The sequence below is a fragment of the Camarhynchus parvulus genome, chromosome 4 (genome assembly GCF_901933205.1).
Source record: "Camarhynchus parvulus chromosome 4, STF_HiC, whole genome shotgun sequence".
In the NCBI taxonomy this organism is placed as follows: Eukaryota; Metazoa; Chordata; class Aves; order Passeriformes; family Thraupidae; genus Camarhynchus; species Camarhynchus parvulus.
The window spans coordinates 42,709,666-42,729,316 of record NC_044574.1 but is presented as its reverse complement, the minus strand read 5'-3'; the positions used below and the strand labels follow the sequence as shown (position 1 = coordinate 42,729,316).

General features: G+C 39.7%; 1 protein-coding gene across 1 annotated transcript in view; it reads right to left on the bottom strand.

Annotated features, from left to right (window-relative positions):
• The window catches only part of DCHS2 (dachsous cadherin-related 2), a 103,874-nt gene that overhangs the window by 24,462 nt on the left and 59,761 nt on the right, over window positions 1-19,651 (bottom strand). Inside the window, 8 exon segments of the mRNA XM_030948275.1 lie at window positions 175-309; window positions 4,269-4,508; window positions 5,435-6,269; window positions 7,365-7,522; window positions 12,869-12,968; window positions 13,647-13,822; window positions 15,192-16,211; window positions 17,540-17,776. Coding sequence (XP_030804135.1) covers window positions 175-309; window positions 4,269-4,508; window positions 5,435-6,269; window positions 7,365-7,522; window positions 12,869-12,968; window positions 13,647-13,822; window positions 15,192-16,211; window positions 17,540-17,776 — 2,901 coding nt within the window.

Sequence of the window (19,651 nt, the reverse complement as noted above, 5' to 3'; positions counted from 1 at the left end):
ATCAGAGTAGGAGAGTTATTTATGCTATGCAAAAAGCCATATGCTCTTCTGTACTGGAAAATCTTACTATGTGCATTGAATTCAGAAGGCATGAAAAAAGTAATGCTGATAGTAACACCTCGCTCACTCTCACTTCCCACTTTAGAGGCATTCATAGATATTTCACACTGCTACCTTTAATACTGAAAACCTCCTGGGTTTCCCTGTCCAGTGATGCAGCTGTTACGAGTTCTCCACTGTCTGAGGTCATCTTGAATTTCTCATAACCAGCTCCTGGTAAGATTTCATACTGAAGCAATGAATTCAGCCCTTTAAAACAGAATGAAAATCTTAGTAAAACACAGCAACTCTTCTCACATTCAGGTCTACTTATTTGTCTCTTTCTTTCCCCTCCAGGTTCTTCTGAATGATAATTCCATACAGTTCCTGATCAGACCTACCAGTTGTATATAGTGCAGGGATATTAGCCTTCCCATCTTTCTCTAGGAAATAGGCTAAAACTTTTAAAGGTTTTAGAAACCTTTCTTTCAAAGTTGCCCACCTTAGTTGAACAGGAAATGAGACTCAACATTCTTACCTATTATGATTGTAAGATAATTACTTTCATATTTCTTCGAGTTGAAACATTCTCCCAAGGAAAGTATAATGTCATCTCCATCACACCTATATTATTACCTTTAATGGGTTTAATCCTACATTATACCTGAAGGATTTAACTACTGTGCCCTTATTTTTTTTTATATTTTCTTACATTCCAGTCAACCATTCTGTGTTTTTCCCACCCAGAATTAGTCCTTGAGTAGGGTAAGGACAGTTGGTACACCTGAAAAATTACATGACACTTCTAGTCATTTGCAAACACTGCCTGCCTGTTCTCATCTGCTGCAGTCAAGCACAAGACAATCTGCACTGGAGTTGATGGAGAAACACCCATGTGAGAGAAGAAACAGAGTGTACAGTTTTTAACATAGTTAATCTAATTTGCCTTTAAATAGCTTTGTTAAGTGGTTGACAGTGCTACTGAAATTTGATTAAGAGAATTACTACTGTGAATGCATTCACACCTATACTAAGTCAAGGGAGGGATGTATACAACACACAGCAGGAGGAAAAATGACTTACAGAAATCCTTTCAGTTTTACAGAAGAAGGAAGAAAAACCACATCAGTGAGGACAGTCAAAGTGAATGCCTTCAAAGTCTCAGGTTACATACATATATTTATCTGATCTGCCCATATCAGATAAAATTCAAATAAATTTTAAAAGCTATTCACACTTCTGCTTGCATTTATCTATCCTTTATCACCAATACGCTACAGATGAAAAAAAAGAGACACAAAGCTGCAGGTCTGATAGTATTAACTTCTTGCCTCCTGCAATTGAGCTGCTTCAACCCAGTTCCTTCGCCAGCAGATTCCACAATGGACACTATTCACAACCAGGGCTGAAAAAACATGGGTGCCATCCAAGTTGACTATTCACACAATGCTGAAATTAAAACTTTTAACCCTTAAAGAACACAGATATGTGACATCTTAATTACATTTATTTACCAATCATTTACTGACTTCTTTCCCATATCCAACTGCTAGGAGTGTAAAGTAGCATTAGGAAAAAGCTGCACACCCTGTCCAGGAGAGGAGCATGCTGACTCTACACATGCACACACCACAGCACAGCAGCTAGTACATTTGCACTCAATCCAACCTGCTGGTTAATTATTCAGTAGCACTGGTCACACTTTAGAAGCTGAAATTACAAACTGAAATAAAAAATTTCCTCCCTGTCCCAAATCCAGATTCAAATTTCATCTTTATAGGACTTTACAATAATGTCCAATGGATGGCAGTAAGCCCTGTCTCATAACTCAAAGTCAATGGTTCCTATTAACCTTTCAAGATTTTTTTCCTAAGGCTCCAGACATAACTATTGAACCACAGAGGTGCACATCAGATTAAAAGAAGACCTTACCAAATGCTAGTTTGGTTTGCTAGTTTAGTCTTCTGCAAAGACCTACCTCAAGAAAAAGCCCTCACCTATCTTAAATATGCTGCTGGTATCTTTGCTTTGCCATGTACATTTTTCCAACAGGCATATTTTCCAATGTTACCGTCTTTTACACTTGCATTTGCTGATGTTGAGCTGTCAGATGTCAGCTGGGTAGGGGTGAGGGCATGGAGGGATCCCTTAAGGCTCCCAAAGTCATGCCACATAGAGATGCAGTAAGTGCGGGTGTTGTAATGTCAAGGAGGGAGGTAGCTGAACAAAAGTTTTCAGGGATATTCATGTGAAAGAAAACCATTCCAAAGTCAGAAGTTTTACTTGTGATTTCCCCAAAAAAAGATCTCCTTCCAGTCACAGAGAATGAAGAAGAAGAAAGGAAAATAAAACAAAAAGTTGATAATGACTGGTTCCTCCCAGTGGTCACTCAGGGAACATACAAAGTGAACAAAAAAGTGTGATGGGAAAACGTCCTCCACTGATACTATTAATGGGATGTGAACTGCAATTTAAAGAGTGTGTAAAAAAAATATATGATGGAAAAACAAAAAAGAGGACACCATGACAGGAGTAATTTTATTCCAAAACTGTGTTCCAAAAACATAAGAAAAGTGAGTAGCATTCTATTTATATGACTCCTATATTAATCAAATTTTCTTACATTATGAACATCACTTCAATATTAATTTGACACAATAGTATGACACACCCATGACATGGGGCCAAGTCATGCAAATGTAAGAAAAAGACCCAACAGAAGGATTGTGGTTACTGGAAAATGAACTTTAAAAACTAGCAGGAAGGAACCATCAGCCACAACAGTACTCCAGCCCAAACTGTCTGCACAGGCTGGCACACACTGTGCCACACAGTACACTTGGAATGCCCTTCCTCTCCACCCTGCCAAGCCACCCTGACTCCCTCCCACTAACTGCTCTGGAAAGTTCCTTTCTGCTGTATTTCCCACAAGATGTGAAAAAAATATAAGGGATGGAAAAGGAGGGAGAAGAATTCAAGCAAATTCTCAGTTGCCTCCTTTATCTTCCAAACCTTTCTTCAAGTACCACCTTTTTTGTGATCCACAAACAAAAGAAAATATTTGGAAGAGTGAGATACAGAGGCAGACTGCAGTACAGCTCAGCTGCTGTGGAATCAAAACAGACTGGGATACCTACACATTCCTAATTTCTAAATACTTGACATACTCGTGGGGAAATGTCTTTTCTATGTGATACCTCTTACTGAGCCCACATCAGCCTTTTGTAATCAATAAGTGTTCTACATTAAAATTACAAATCTTACTGAATACATAAGATTATTTTGCTAACAAGTTCCATTATCTGTTTTTAAGAGAGCACAATCTTACACAATTCTAAAGAAATACAGAAAGTGAACCCACAGTAAAAATGAAGTCATTCACAGAGCTGAGACTACCTTTGGGCCAAAGATGGCAGTATTGTAATATTTAACTCTCTTTCCAGATTTTATTATTTATCACACAGACCTTGTATAAGTGCTTCAGTACACGGATGAACTGTAACATCGTATGCTATGCATTTTAAACAGTTCAAAAGAGCAGGTAGTTGAAGAACTGGAGGGAATTTTTTGTTGCTTAGCAGATTCTCTCAGGTTTAGTCCTCACATGTGATTCACTGAGGAGATGAACCATCCCCACATCTTATTTCTCCATTCTGTGTGTTTTCGAAATGCAATGCATTAACACTCTTTAGCATGAAAAAGCCTCTTTAAAACCCGGAGCAGCTTCCACTATCCCTTCACAGCTCAACCAGCTTGAAAATCTTGGATGACAGTGCCCCTCTCTGGTCAGAAGAGATAAGCGCACATTTGCCAGCTCTTACAAAACCAGGACTCTTGACTAGTGAACTGCTTTAAAACTGCTTTATCCAAAATGTTCTGATTGAGAGGGACAAAACGTTCAGATATAAAATTTGAGTTGAATATTGTTTGCTGATTTATAACCAGAGAACGTTGTCTTTCTTCATGTGAAACCTACAACATGCTGTGTCACACAAGAACACATTTTACATTTAATATACCCATCAGAGCTGAAGCTATCCCAAAGTGCAAGTCAGAATAGCTCCAAGCTCTAATTAAAGATTGAGAGTCTGAACCAAAACTCATATTTTGAAACTCGAAAGACATACATTACCTTGGGAAAAGCACAGCAGCTGTACACACAAGGCATCAAGAACAGATTGGTCTACTATGGTTCACAAGTATATTACAAGGAAAAGGACACAAATTACCTGCATCTCGGTCCACAGCCTCCACTCTTATGACAAACTCCCCTGGATCTCTGTTTTCAGGAACTGCAGTCTCATAAAGTTGCTTCAGGAATTCCGGGGCCTCATCATTCACATCAAGAACAATGATGGTTAGAACTTGTGTGGCAGAGAGAGCTGGGCTGCCATCATCAAGAGCCATGACTGTCAAACTGTAGTGCTCCTGAACCTCGCGGTCTAGAAACTGGGCTGTAGTTAAGAGTCCTAGTTTAAAGAAAAAAGGTTTTAAAAAAGAACTCTGCTCCAGGTTAGGATCCCAGCTGTTCCAGCACTCACAGCTCCAATGTAGCTTCACCATGCCACTGCTGCAAGGCTTCTGGACTTTGCAGTCATTCATTACCTGTGATTCCCTCTACAGTGCTAATTGGCCCAGAAATACTGCCTTTGGTATCCAGGGAAATTGGGATTCATGGAAAATTCAAGTGAAGTTCAGAAATTGCTTTTTATTTAACTTTGGGTTTAACTTTTTAACTATATTTAACTTAAATATTTGTCTTCTTTTGCACATAGGTTATGCAGTTAGGAGCTCCACAAATCAGTGTCAGCTGCATCACCTAATAGATTCAAAATCAGAATAAAAACCAGAAAATATTACAACAATTAAAGTGATATTAGCATTTGTGAGAGCTAATAGTTAGAAAGCAGAGAATTTCAGAGAGCTGTAGAATGAAATTCATCAGCACTTTGAGCCTCCACTGAACACATTCCATTCACAGAGTGATGCAGACTTCCTGATCTCAACTTTGCCTTTCCTCATGTGCACATATCATAACATACACGTGTGCACATGCTTTAAGTATGCATCATGCCAAAATCAGAACAAAGTATTTCACTGCCTGCATTTTCTTCCCACCTTCCTCAATACATTATTGGAAGATGCCCCAGTACACCTACACAACACAGTAACAGTGTTATGCCAAAATTTTTGAGCTGAGTCTCACAGTGTTTAACTACTGTGCTCTGCACTGCTCTGCTTGCGTGGTGCTCTGCCCAAGGCAATCACCCTTGAGGACAATAAGTCACCTCAGCAGAGTGCCACATGAATGTGGTATTTCACTATTGTATGGTATGCACTCCCAAAAGTTACTGTGAGAATCACAACACAAGAAACCCCAGAGAAGTCATGGTACCTGTGATTTTATCCAGTACAAATGCTTTGTTTTCATTGCCTGAAAGAATGTGGTATGTAACTTGTCCATTTCTTCCCTCATCAGGATCCTTTGCAACTATGTGGTGTACAAGGAAGCCCACCTCCACATCCTCCATGACATAGGAAAGAGGTGAAGACATAAAACTGGGACTGTTGTCATTGATATCTAAAATAACAATTTTGACAGCCAGGGAATCCAGCCGACGATCAGTCAGATTTATTGCCTGGTCTTCTGCAAACACCGTTAAGATCACAGAACGAGTAATCTCCCTGTCCAATGGAGAAGCTGTGGTCAAGGTGCCATATAAAGGGTGCATAAGAAATGGATTTTCACCTGTGTTACTTATTTCTAAGGAATACTCTATTCTGCTGTTCAGAAAACCGCCATCTCCATCCTTTGCATTGAATGTGTAAACCAAAGTGCCAACAGGTACGTTTTCTTCTATGCCAATCACTACAAAGTCATCTTGAAAATGTGGAGAATGATCATTCTTATCTTCTACATCAATACTTAGGAAGACAGTGCTATTTTGTGGGGGGTTATTATAATCCTTTATAATAACTTGCAAAAGAAAGTGTGAATCTGTTTCATAGTCAAGCTCCTTGGAAAGGTAAAGGTCTCCTGTTAAGCTGTCTATTTCAAAATGAACATTATCATCTTTAGCAATACTGAAATGCAGGTTCCTTGTAAGTTCTAGATGGTTACTCGATGCCTTCAGAGAATGCAACACTTGCGCAGGTTTAAAATTTTCAGGTACGACAAAGTGCTTGAAGTTCTGAAAGAAGCCAGATCTCCCATTGGGAAGTGGGATCACCTGCAACCAAAACACAAAGACTGCAATATTTTCCCACTGTCATTATGAACAGTGTAATGTGTAGTGGGCTGACCATGGCTGGATGCCAGGTACCAGCAAAGCTGCTTCCTCATTCCCCTCTGCCACTGGAAAGGGGACAGGAAACATAATGAAAGGTCATGAGCTGAGATAAGGACCAGGAGAGATCACTCAGCAAATACCATCACGGCCAAAACAGACTAGAAATAGAGATATTAACTGAACTTATTGCAAACTAAATCAGAGCAGGGTAATGAGAAGTACAAAAGAGCTTAAAAACGCACCTTCCTCCCAGCCCCTCCTTCCTCCTCCAGGGGTGCAGGGAGACGGGGAATGGGGTTTACAGTCAGTTCATCACCTGGTGTTTCTCCCGTTGCTCAGGGAGAGGAGTCCTTTAACTCTCTTTAATTGTAGGAACAGCATTTGCCTTGCCCGAACTGAAGCTACAAACTATTCAAAATTAACCATCTTAGGGGTGACTTGAACATAGCAGCTTCAATAACACTCAGCCTCTGACAGAGGAGTGCACAGGTGGCCTGGACAAAGCAGCCCCACTGTGGCTCGATGAACAGCAGGTGGCTGGCTATGGAATGAGCACATGCTGCATTTCACACTCCCATGAAGAGCAGCCTTGTATAAATCAGCACAAAGAAATAAGATATCCTTATACAAGGTTATAGAGACAGAATTTAGAAAAGAGAGCAACTTAGTGGAGAAAACAAACAAGTCTACTCTCTTCCCCACTTTCAGTCCCACTTGATATTTTTCTCTCTGCCTACCTGGATGTTTTCCTCCTCTTTCCCAGTGTTTCCAATTATCTCCTAAAGCACAAGCACCATCTATCTGCAAAATGATCCAGAATGCTGTTGTGCATTCTTAACTAATCGAGTCTGCCCTCATTTCCTCCCTTAACAAAAAAACAGCTAAGCTAAATTACCATGAGACAAGGTGCTTACAATTTTGAGTTTCTTCCTTTTTTCAGTTTATTTCCCAACCTTCTTCCAAAATTGTTTTTTTTTCTTCAAAGAAACAAAGCATTTAACATAATTGTTCTATCTGTACAAGGTAAATAAGTACCTGGATGTAAACAGCAGTACGTCCTTGAAGCGAAGGCATCCCCTGATCCTTGGCTATCACCATCATTCTGTAGTCAGATCTCTCAGCATGTGACAGAGGCCGGGATGTTCTTAACTCTCCACTGACAGCATCAATCTGGAAGTATCCTATATCTTCTTCTGTGGGGTAAAAATGGGTATGTGTTATTGCAAATCAGTAATAGCTTGACTACATAGTACTGAACATTGTAATGAACAGTGAAAAAGAGCAGGACCTGGAGGAAAGGGACTTGCTGCACTCATTTGGATGTCTCTGGCTTTTTTGGTTCACCTCCTCTTCCTTCATTGAGTACTTATTATAAACCACTTAACTCCACAGAGTACTAAACCAACTGCCCAGTTTTGTACCAACTTTACTCACACCAATGGTGTGTGCATCAGGAGGGTGACAACTCAGGACTGGTCCTCCTATTTCTAATCTTGGCAGACAGGGCCAGAGAAAGAATTAAGTCTTAGTCTCCAAACTGGCATGAAGGGTAAAGTATCTCCTGTGACTTGCAGATCATGGGGCCAGCAAAGAGCACTGCTGACCCCTAGCCCGCCATGCCACCTGCCCTCCCTGCGCTCTGTACCAGCAGCCAGATTGTAGCCACAATCTTACAGAATCTTACACAATCTGTAAGCTGTTGCAGAGCAGCATGTGAATATTGGAAAATATGCTCATGTCTTTCACTGAGGACTGGTGGCACTCTAACAATAAGTGGCTTTTAATTAAAGTTATTACTTGCAGCCACATCATTTATTTGAGAGTTGCAAAGAATAATTTTACCACAGATTAATAGATAGCTCTTCTTGACTTAGAATTAGAGAATCATTTAAGTTGAAGAAAAGATCCTTAAGATCATCAAATGGAACCTTTAACCCAACACTGTCAAATTCCCAAAACCATGTGCCTAAGTACCATGTCTACAAGCATTTTAAATACCTCTGGGGAAGATGACTCCACCACCTCCCTGGGCAGCCTGTACCAATGCTTGACAAACCATTAAGTAAAGAAATTTTTCCAATCTAAAGCTCCCATGGGAAAAGAGACTGATACATAGCTCCCCCATGTTCAAGAAATAAAATACAAATTACTTTCAAATTTTAGTAAAATGGGAAAGTATCTATTACTCTGTATACATCACTAGACACTGAGAAAATCGCAATTGTTATAAGTACTTCTCTCTTAGAATACTATCCAGCTTTACTAAGCAGCTTTCTGTTATGTGAATTTTCAATAAGGTGCACTAGCGGGTTAAATAAAGTCCTGCAGCATAACAGCCACTATTACAGTAAGCAACTGTGGTAAAATTAAATTCAGTGCAGATGTAGCACACAAAACACACATAAACAACTATATTTCCATAGGCACCTAAGTGAGCATGAAGCTGTTTATGTTCCCCAATTCTGCACATTCAAATTAGTTAACTGCACATATAGATATTCACTTTTGTATCCAATTATATCATCTGCAACAGTAAAATATTTGCACCTGCAACATTTGAAGAAAAAAACATTTAACAAACTAATTAACCCAGTTTTCGCAACCAACAAATAGGAGTTTTTTTCAATATTGTTCTGCTATTTTTTGCATGAGTATAGCTTTCTAATTCTCCATCAGTCCTTTCTGAGTTGAGTCTTGCTGTCTGGAACACTAACAAGGAAATTGCCAACAAAAGGAAACAATAGATAAAGACAATTATATTGAATGCGACAGTCTTGCATTTTGCATTTTTCATGGTAGTTTCAAAATATTAATGCTATATTACTCTTTTCATAAATAGCTTTTGGTTTACTTTGCTGGTGTAGGTCCCAACAATATGGCTACAGTCACAGATCTGCTATTTTGTTCCATATAATGTTTAATGACACAAAATCCCAGCTAAGTAAAAGTCACAGGAGATATGAGAAACAGAACACAATGTGAATTGCATGCATATATTTTCAGTATTTTGCTAAAACCTACACTTACAGCTACACTAAGTATTGCATGAAATAGTTTTGTGCATATTTTGGTGGCAAAAAAGTCTGAAAATATTGGAAAGAGACATTGTATAGAAGAAAAACCCCTTGGGACTTCCATTTTTTAAGTGTTTCACATTTTCATTTTTTTATCTGATTCTACATTATAAAGACAGTCAAAAGTGAAATGCCCCATGTCTGATTTTTTGGCATTTTTAAAAATGTATTTCAACTGTAGCCATTTGATTGAAATTCAGAAAAAACTTTTACACTGAGAAAAAAGTTTAACACCTACACAGCATGACAATCATTGGTCTAAAAGCTCATGCTCACTGCACTTCCAGAAATATTTCCTTAGCTCTCATCTCCATAAGTCACCTGAATTAGACAACTGCTGTTTATATCGAACACCCTAAATATGTCCTTTTGTATCTGAGGAGAAAAGGAAGAAAGTATAGAAGAAATGGATAAGAAATAAGGAAACTGGAAAAAGCAGATGAAGCATGGAACAGAAAAAATTGAATGTCTCATAAATTAGACTCCAAGGGCCCCAGTCTCTTCTTGAGCTTGCAGAAGTAACCTGCTAATAAATACATGTTTTTACAATTAAATTTTTCACCTCTGTCTTGTCCAACTGTCAGCCAGACTTTCATTTACATGAGGTTCCCCAAAACTCAAACACTCTTTCAGCTCTGTGCTCTCAAAGATGATCAGAGAAATTGTAGTTTAGAACCAAAAAGAAAAAACCAGTGGTGCCCTCAGAAACACCAAGCAATGTGTTACTGTGAACTTTGGCTGGCTGAACATTCAGGCCTTACAGAAACTGTCATTTAGGCAAAATGGCCCAGAAAGCAGACAGAAAATAACACTAGAGATTTCTCAGAGATTAGTGACCTCAGCACACAGTCATAGTTAGCTACGTATTTTCACCTAATTTCCTGAACAACTGTTCCTTTCCTAGGCGTTAAAATACTTAGTGCCCTGACCATGTCCTTCTCCTTTGAGATGATGGAAAAGTTGCTCCCTTTAACAGAAAGGAGGAAGGCAAGGCCATGGTTCCCAAAGAACCTGAACATGATCAGGGCTTGTGCAGAAATGTAGCCCTTTGCAAGTCTATAAATGCTCCCTACACACTGCTTGCAGGCCATTCTGGAGAACAAGGACTTCACAGACACATGGACAGCACTTCCCAATTTGTCCATGTTAGCAGTGTAACTAGGCTTCTCTTGGCACTTGTGTAGTCAAGGGCTAATGTTGCATTCACGTAATTGCTCCAAATATAACTGCAAAAGCCTCTGTCAATGCTAGACTTAACACACAAAGCAGTAGTTCCAGATGCCCTATAAATACTAATTTCTGTTATAAATGCTATACTATATCCTATTGACAGTAATAAGCAGACCAGGCAAATCACTTTCCGACTGCCAGCATCACTAAGGAATAAACAGTACACACAACTGGGATTAAATCCCTCTGAATTAGTGATAGCACAGAAGTGGAAGTAGGGTCATGAGACCACCCACTTCCATGCATATACATTTTTAAAGGATGGTTTGCTTTGATTTTCTAGGAAGAGGAAGGGGCGTTTTGAAGGAAACACTTCCCTGTAACCTAAAATTCATCTAGTGTGTAAACCTCATAGTTCTTTTACAGATTTGCCCTCATGTATTTTGTTGGCATTTGTCATTAACATTCCTAATAGCTTAATATATTGCTCCTATCTTGAAATTTCTTTATGATCTCAAGAACATTAAAAATTACCCAGCAACATTTATAAGCTTCACAGCTGACACTGACACTTGCAGCTCTCCATCTTGTGGCAGCCCCATGACTGAAGAATGGAGCACTGGTCTGCATGGAGTTCTCCAACTAACCTGCTGTCTCTCTGTTTAACAAATATAGCTGTAAATCAGATCATGTTTCTTCTTCATATTTAAGTACCAAACAGTGTCCCAGAACAAGAAAGTACTATTTAAAATATAAACCAGGCAAAAACTTCACCAAGAAACAGAAGACCAGATGTTAAAGGCTGTGAGCCAACTAACAACAACAAAAATTAGTATCAGAGAAGCTCAGCTGTTTCTGGATTTGTTTATCAGGAAAACATCTAGTTCCAAGGCTGGGAGGGATTTTTAGTGGTTTTTTTGCATTTGAAATGGGGGGAGATGGGGGTGTGTTTGCTGCTGTTTTTATGTTTTTGTTCTTTCCAGAGACGGCTTTTGCAAGACTAGTCATATTTTGTGTTGCTAGTCATTTTTATAATTTGAACTCTTACTTATTCCCCTCTGGGGGCTCTACAGTGAAGCCAGTAAGAAAATCCAATGTGCTGTTTGAAGGAAGGGGATATAGTTAGATACACGAACAGGCAGAGACCCCTGAAAAACACTTACTGTATTGCCTGGCTATCACTCTTCAAACAAAGGGTTGCACATTAGTCGTTCCCTTTTTAACAAGGGGGAACTTTTTTGTGCAAAATATTCTTACTCACTATGCAGAAGTCTAAGATACCATCCAATTCCCTCTGGAACAGGCAGTCATTTATATTCAAATTAAGGGAATTATGTTTTCTTGCTCTGATGAAACTGTAAGATCTATATGCAACTTACCATAGATTACAAATCCCAAGCTTAAAAAGTATTGATTACATAAAACTGGTAGAATAGAACAGAAACCAAACAAAAAAGTAAATACTCCTGTTCCTGGGAACTCTTACTGTTTTGAAGCAATAGTGAACGAAAGCAGGAAGAAAAGACCTGTTTTTCTTCCTGGTTATCGATGGAGTTCTCACTTTTATGGAAGCATAGCAAGTGGTACGCAGCAAATACAGACATCACATCTATGTCTCCTACCAGTATTAATGCCCCAGTCCCACTCATGTTCTAACTTGGGACTGCTCTGTTATTAATTTCACTGCAAACAAAACTGGATCCTACCACTTACCCCAGAAGTGAACTATTACATGTAGGAATTATGGGGAAAACTAAAGAGAAGTGTTTTTAAGGGGCCACACTATGTCAGGTTAACACACTGACATTAAACAAAGGGTGAAACCTGAACTAAAACCCACAAACCTCATTGTTTGCCCAGATTATCTGCTGATCCCTCTGATCCCTGTCTCAGACTGTCACAAACTGTTATTTTAGCAGGAAAATTTTCAACTGGTCATGGGAAAAGGGAGTTAATTTTTCCTTTAAGATGTTAAACTGACTGAAATACTAAACTGTACAGTAAAAGATCATGGTCCTAGTCCTTTCTGAGAGCTGTTTGAACACTCTCTGGCCAGCCACAGAAGCAACCAAACCACATGAAAGATGGGACAGAGAGCAAAGGAAGGAAAGGCAGCTGCTTGCGCTTCATTAAATACTTCATAAGACACATGGTGGTGCTGATTCCTATTTACAAAGGCAGCTTTATTCTACCTGACACAAAATAAACATAAAATCTTGCATGATACATGGCTTTTCTAAAATGCTAGTTATTTTAATGTACCTTTTTGTATTAATTAACCCTTGAAATTCTTACCTGATTCTATTGAATATAATACAACACCGTTGTTTCCAGAATCGAAGTCTTTTGCAAAGATGGTGGCAACAAGTGTCCCTGATGGCTGCCCTTCCAAAACCTGTCACCAAGCAGTTCATAAATGATTTGAAATTATACGTGGATAAACCCATCTTAAAACAAATCCCTTGCCATAACACAAGAGTTTAGCTGCTGCACTACTTTCCATTTCAGTAATATTTAGTGTTCAATGAGCATTTCAGGAGATGGTTAAACAACAGAGTTCTAGCAATCCTCTGTCACAGTCTGCATAGAGCACTAACTCGAACATCTTTACTATGGTCAGAGGTCAGAAACCAAAAGGAATTCCAGCGCACACGTGAACAGAGTTAGTCTTGTGCAATTCTTCAGATCTGGCTGTGTGCAGCTCCCCAGTTCGGAAGGACCTGCAGTGAGCAGTGTGGCCACAGGGCGGTGCTGCACGGTGTCCCACCCCACCTGTTGGCACAGCGCCCCCTGTGGGAAGCACGGTGCCCCGCCCCACCTGTCGGCATAGCGCCCCTTTATGGGAAGGGCAGTGCAGTGCCCCCCCCACCTGGCGGCGCAGCGTCCCCTGCGGGAAGCACTGCACGGTGCCCCGCCCCACCTGTTGGTGCAGTACCCCCTGCAGGAAGCGCAGTGCAGTGCCCCGCCCCACCTGTTGGCGGAGCGCCCCCTGCAGGAAGCGCAGTGCAGTGCCCCGCCCCACCTGTTGGTGCAGTACCCCCTGCAGGAAGCGCAGTGCAGTGCCCCGCCCCACCTGTCGGCGCAGCGCCCCCTGCAGGAAGCGCGGCGCGTGGTCATTGCGGTCGTGCACGGCGATGTGCACGGTGGCTGTGGCGCTGCGCTGGGGCTGCCCCGCGTCCGTCGCCAGCACCCGCAGCTCATGGTGTGCCTGCTCCTCGCGGTCCAGCGCCGCCCAGTTTATGATTTCACCTGACAGCCAAAGAAAAGGGGGGAGAAATGGAGTTAGGCATTTATTGTGTGCTAGCACTCGGTGCATGCAATTATGCATTTAATTTAATGTGAAATAACAATACATGCCCTCTGATACACCTGATCACTGACATGAAAACCTCAGCTTTCCAAACCCCATCCTGCAGAAGCATTCTGTCAATCACAGTTTTGCATGTGTACTTTAGTGCCCTATTGACCTGTTTTACTGTACACTGGGTGCCCCAGAGCAAAGGTATAAAACAGTATGAACCAAAGTGCTGACCTTCCAAAGAAATCCATCTGGCCTTCACCACACTCCAGGACAGATAACACATGAGCATAGGGGTTTAAGTGCTGACAAGGGGCCTTTATTAATTATGTACATTAATCATAAGCCCTTATGTCTCCCACACATTCTGGTAAACCCAGCAAATAAATCTGACCAATATTCTCCCTGTCTGCTTAGCCATACCCAATATAGGCGGAGATTTGCGGTTGACCAAAGCTCATCACACAGGTAACCACATAGTTTTTTAAAACCTTCTTGGTTAACTCCTAGTAATCTGTTTGCCCATAAAGTTCCATAAATGTACTCAAAAGCTGCTTTTATTTAGGAATTTCATACAGAGAAATTCTGGGAAAGCCTATTCACTCCCCATGGGGACTGGACATCTGGAAATAGGAATTTTAAACAGCAGATCATTGCTTCCTACATGGAATTTTGCTAAACTGGATTATTTACGGTGCCTGTATCCCTTGAAGGATTCTCTTCCTTTAGGCTCTCCATGCTCTGATCTCTGGTGTTATACTGTGTAGACATAACCCCTATTACTTGAGGCATTTGGGATTCACTGCAGAGTACACCCTATGCTGTGAAAAATTTCTCTCAGCCAATTTGACTTCTTTGATGCCGTGTACAACATGAACTCAGTTTTGACATCAGTTACAGAAGCATTCACAAGTATTTTAAATCACTTTGTCTAACTTCATAAGTACCTTTATAGTTATGGCTGATTTGTACTTTTCAACTCTACTTGATCACAGGCAAAAATTTTTCTCACATGAACTATTGAAGCTATAACTTAAAACTTTTCCTTTTAATTTGTTTCAGCCAAACACCAAAACTTATGACCAAGTGACCTGAACAAAGTAATGAAAAAAAAAAATCCCAAGAGCTAGTTCATTCTTCATGAAAATATATTGGATTTATTTCATTCCCCAAATAGTGACACTCTAAGTTAAAATGTTCATATATCAACCCAAAAGATTCACAGCAATTTCTGGAAGCTTTATACTTTACTTCCGTACCCTTAGGGAAGGCTGCTTTCCAAAAGCAATATTAGGCAGATTACAAATCATAAAATGCTACCTGTGTTGGAATTCATCTTGAAATACTTTCCATCAGACAAGAGGAAATAGGAAAGCTGTCCATTTCTTCCCGAGTCTTTGTCAACAGCTGTAACCGTGCCAACCACACCACTGGGAATCAGATTTTCCTCAATTTCGAAGAAGTAGCTCTCACGCAAAAACATGGGAGAATGATCATTTTCATCCAGGACATTAACTATTATAGAGGTACTTGCATTTTGCCTAAGGTTTTCGTCCTCAGACATGCTGACCAAGGCTCTAAAACTCAGCATCTGTGCGCATTCATAGTTCAAATGTTTCTGAAGATAAATCCAGCCAGTATCAGAGCTGATTCCAAACGCAACAGAATCAGTGCTAGGCTCTAAGGAATACATCAGGCTGGAGGTAATGCTGTGTGGATCAAGTGAGTGGGCTTGAACCTGAAGGATTTGGGCACCTGGAGAAGTAGCTTCACTGACTTCTACTTGATACACCAAGCTTTGGAAAACCAAAGTAGGGCCCATCTTCTGCTCTTCAATAACCACTGTCAACATCAACAAAGAAGTCAGAGGAGGACTTCCACAGTCTTTGGCTGCTATATGTAGAATATATTCCTGCTGCTTTTCCGCAAACACTGTCCTGGTAAGGTTTACCACTCCGAGACTTGGATCAATGCTAAATGCATCTGACTGCTTGCTTGCAATGCTGTATTTGACTGCCCCATTTAGGCCACTGTCTTTGTCTTCTGCATGAGCAATGTAGACAGCAGTGCCAGGAGGCTGGGTATGTGAGATGGTTACTTTATCAGATTTGGTAAGAAACACTGGAGGGTTGTCATTGATGTCTGTCACAGATATGTTGACTTGAGTGCTGCTGTAGATGGGGGAGTCACCCAGCTGTGACTGAACAGTGAGCACCACAACAGACTGAGCTTCGTGGTCAAGCTGTTTCTTGGTGCGGATAATGCCAAACTGGGGGTCGATAGAGAACTTCCCATGCGGATCACCGGAGCAAATTCTGTAAGAAACCACTTCTAGTGAATCTAGAAATGGAAACAACAACAAGAAGTGTAACCAAAAAAATGGAAGTGATAACATAAACATTGGCAAGAACATCTGGGGAGAATGCATGCTGTTAAATTCAATGGAATAAATGTAAGCTGCACAGATGTTTGACATTCTTGGGCTTTTTATGGTCCCTTCTTCCCATCCCTGGAGCCCCTTCAGTAAAATATGAATCTATACAGTTTGTTCACTTCTGCAGTCTTCGATTTTCATCACACTGGTATTATAAAACTCCACAGAGAAAAATCACATAATAGCCTCTTGTTTCTCCCTGATCTAAAATACAGAAAAAACATGCCTATAAATTAGTCTTGTGGGAGCAATTTCACTACACACAGGCATTCATTATAGCAAGGAATGAAACAGGTGGCAGTTCTCTGAAAAAAAATGTATTTTAATAAACTTACTGTTCATGGGTGACCATTGTTGTAACATTTATACATCAGATGCTAGCTTAAGAACAAGCTGTCTAAAGATTCAGGCTTTCTACCAAGGCCACACAGTGGGTGCTATCTCCACCCTGAGGACTGTTCTTCCCAAAAGAAGGAAATGGGAGGACCTGACTAATGAAGCTTGTATGAAACCTTGCCATCTACCACCTTACACTTACAGATGCATCATCAGGCTGTTATGTGGACTCACAGATCCCACTGCTCTGCATAGGAACCAAATATGTATGGCTCTCTGGACAGGGTTCTTTATGACCAAGGACTGTCAGGAGCTAATCCATTTCCATTTACAAATGATAACAAAACCAGATGGATTAAATATATTTTCCAAAGGTCCTGCAAACATTCATCTGGACTTCTCCACTTAACTTGAGACAATGTGGGGTTTTGTTTGGTCGGTTGGTTCTGGTTTGGTTTTTTGAGGGGTGGCCAGAAGCACTTCTTGCAGATCCTCTGAAACTTCTGAATACTCTCTGATTTTAAGTATTGCTCTGAGATATGCCTTGCATGGTTAATGCTTTAACTTGAGCCAGACTGTCACACTTACTTAAACTTTCACAGCATGCTTCCTATCTCCTCATTTACAATTGCAGAAATCCATCAGGAAGAAAATGGAGGCCATTGCCAATCTCCATGTACCACCAAGGAGAGTACCAAAAATCTCCAACTGTTCTAAAGAGCATCCTGATAAACCAGCCATTACACCAGCTGCTGTAAATACCAAAGGTAAATTCTATTTAATGCTTGACAGACTGAATGAATAACAGAGAGGTTCACGGGAAAAAAAAATCAACAGCTATTTCCAGTTAATGGTCACAACGAAAATACAACATAATCTCTGACTAAGAATTACTTACTTGGAGGCTCTCTGGCCTTTACAGTGCCAATCACACTGTCTTCAGGTGCATCTTCTGGAACAGAAAAGCTATACCGGGATCTCTCAAATATGGCAGGGACCAAAACAGTCTGAAGGATGTTTACTTTGACAGCTGCATTGCTGGCAGAGGGAAGGCCACCCCCATCCCGTGCAGAAACAGTCAGGAAGAGTGCAGAATGTGCCAGGTGGCCAAGAGCTGAGGTCAGGTAAATAATTCCTGAGAGTACACAGAAATAAAATAGCACTTAAGAGAGATGTAAGATAAAATTCAGCAGGCTGTCAAAAGAGTTTCAACATGTATCGCTACTCTAAGAGAAGGTCAGACCATGTGGAAAAAAATCAGCACTCCCAATTCAATTTTTGAGAGCCAAGTTCTTTTCAAACTATGTGATCTTTACCATTCACCAAGCCACTGAAAGACAGCAAGTTCTGTTTAAAAACAGAATTCTAATTTAGAAACACTTTAGAAAATCTAATTTTAGATTTAGTTAAATCTTTAACAATGCTAAATTTTACTACTACTACTAGTCGATACCAATTTGGAAATGCATCAGGGTGGAAAACAAGTACTGTTTCAGAAGATTAATTTATCTCTACAAATGGTAAAGTTAATGTTATTTCAAACAGGCTGTAGAAACATTTTGTCTAAGTAACTCATTAAATAAAATATACACACAAAAGGAGTCAAAGCTCCAAAATATACTTCTTAGGAGTAGGGATCTCTGTGGAAAGTATCTGGAAAGAAATCACCTGCAGTCTGATCACAAGTTTCTGTCAAAATACCCCTTAATAGTGAATTCTAAGGTCCACTGAATTTGCAAGCTGCTAACAATTACATTTTATATGAACTTTATGAAGTAATTATTTGAAAAGAAAATACAATGTTCAGTCCCAAAATATAGCGCTTTGGAAGTACATTCCTCAGGATAATCCATTTGTGAAGTAAAATTTTCAACATGAAAATGAAGATGAAAGGTGACCAAATGCAGGAAAATTTTTCTTAGCAATGAGTATGTTTAACTAAATACACACTAAATGCTAGAATCACAGTGTGTTTAAGTAGTAAAATTGCAGTAAACTCAAGTAACTCAACTAACAGGGACAACCTTTTACATACCTATAGATATTTTTTAAGAAATCACCTAGCTTTTCGTAGAAGCTGGTGAAGACACAGAACCTCTGGCAGTTCAGTAAAACCAAACCTTTAAACTTTGGGCTACCTTTATAATCTCCTGGCTGTCAAGACAAGTTTAGTAGGGATGATGTCTGCCATTCAAGTTGGACACTTAGTGGTTAGACAGGGTAAAACTAGAGTTAGCTCAAAGTGCCTTAGGAGAATCAATGGATGATTCATTGAGAATATATCTTCTCAGAATTTAGGGTGAACTTTCTACAATCCATTTTTAAGCAGAGTAATGGAAAATAAATAAAATTCTTATAAATATTCAAATGTGCATGCAGTATACTTTCCAAATATACTGCTAGGACACTATAAAAACTGTGTTTTGACATGCTTAAAATGAAGTAAAAGGGTCTTCAGGACCATGGGAAAACACTTTTCACTAACAAAAAGGGAAGTTTATTCCAGTGTGACAAATCACACTAAAAGCTCAACAGTGATACATACAGATAGATTCAGGATTCAGTACTGATTCAGCTTCTTTGCTAACAACTGATGCAATTCTAAGAAACAACCTTATTTTGGCTTTTAAAATTTTTTTTTCTTCTGATGGTTGAGTTTTATGATTACTTCAGCAGCTCAACAAAGTAGTCCTTCAAGGACATAAACTTTTGGTATTTCCTGAGGTAATCTGAGCAATTATAGCTTGAAGGAAAAATGGGTTTAACTATTTTTCTCCAAAGGATAAACATATACACATGGATTTTTAACATAATTTCTGTCCAATTAATTTAAACCAATCAAATGGACTATATGTTACTAATGTTCCAACTAGATATTTTCTATTGACAAGGATATAAATATGTCCTTCTGATTTTAGATACTTCAAGAGGAATGTGGGAACTAGAAAACTTCTACAGAAAATGATCAAACTGAAAATCTCACTCTCAAAGCAGTAACTAAAGACTTCAG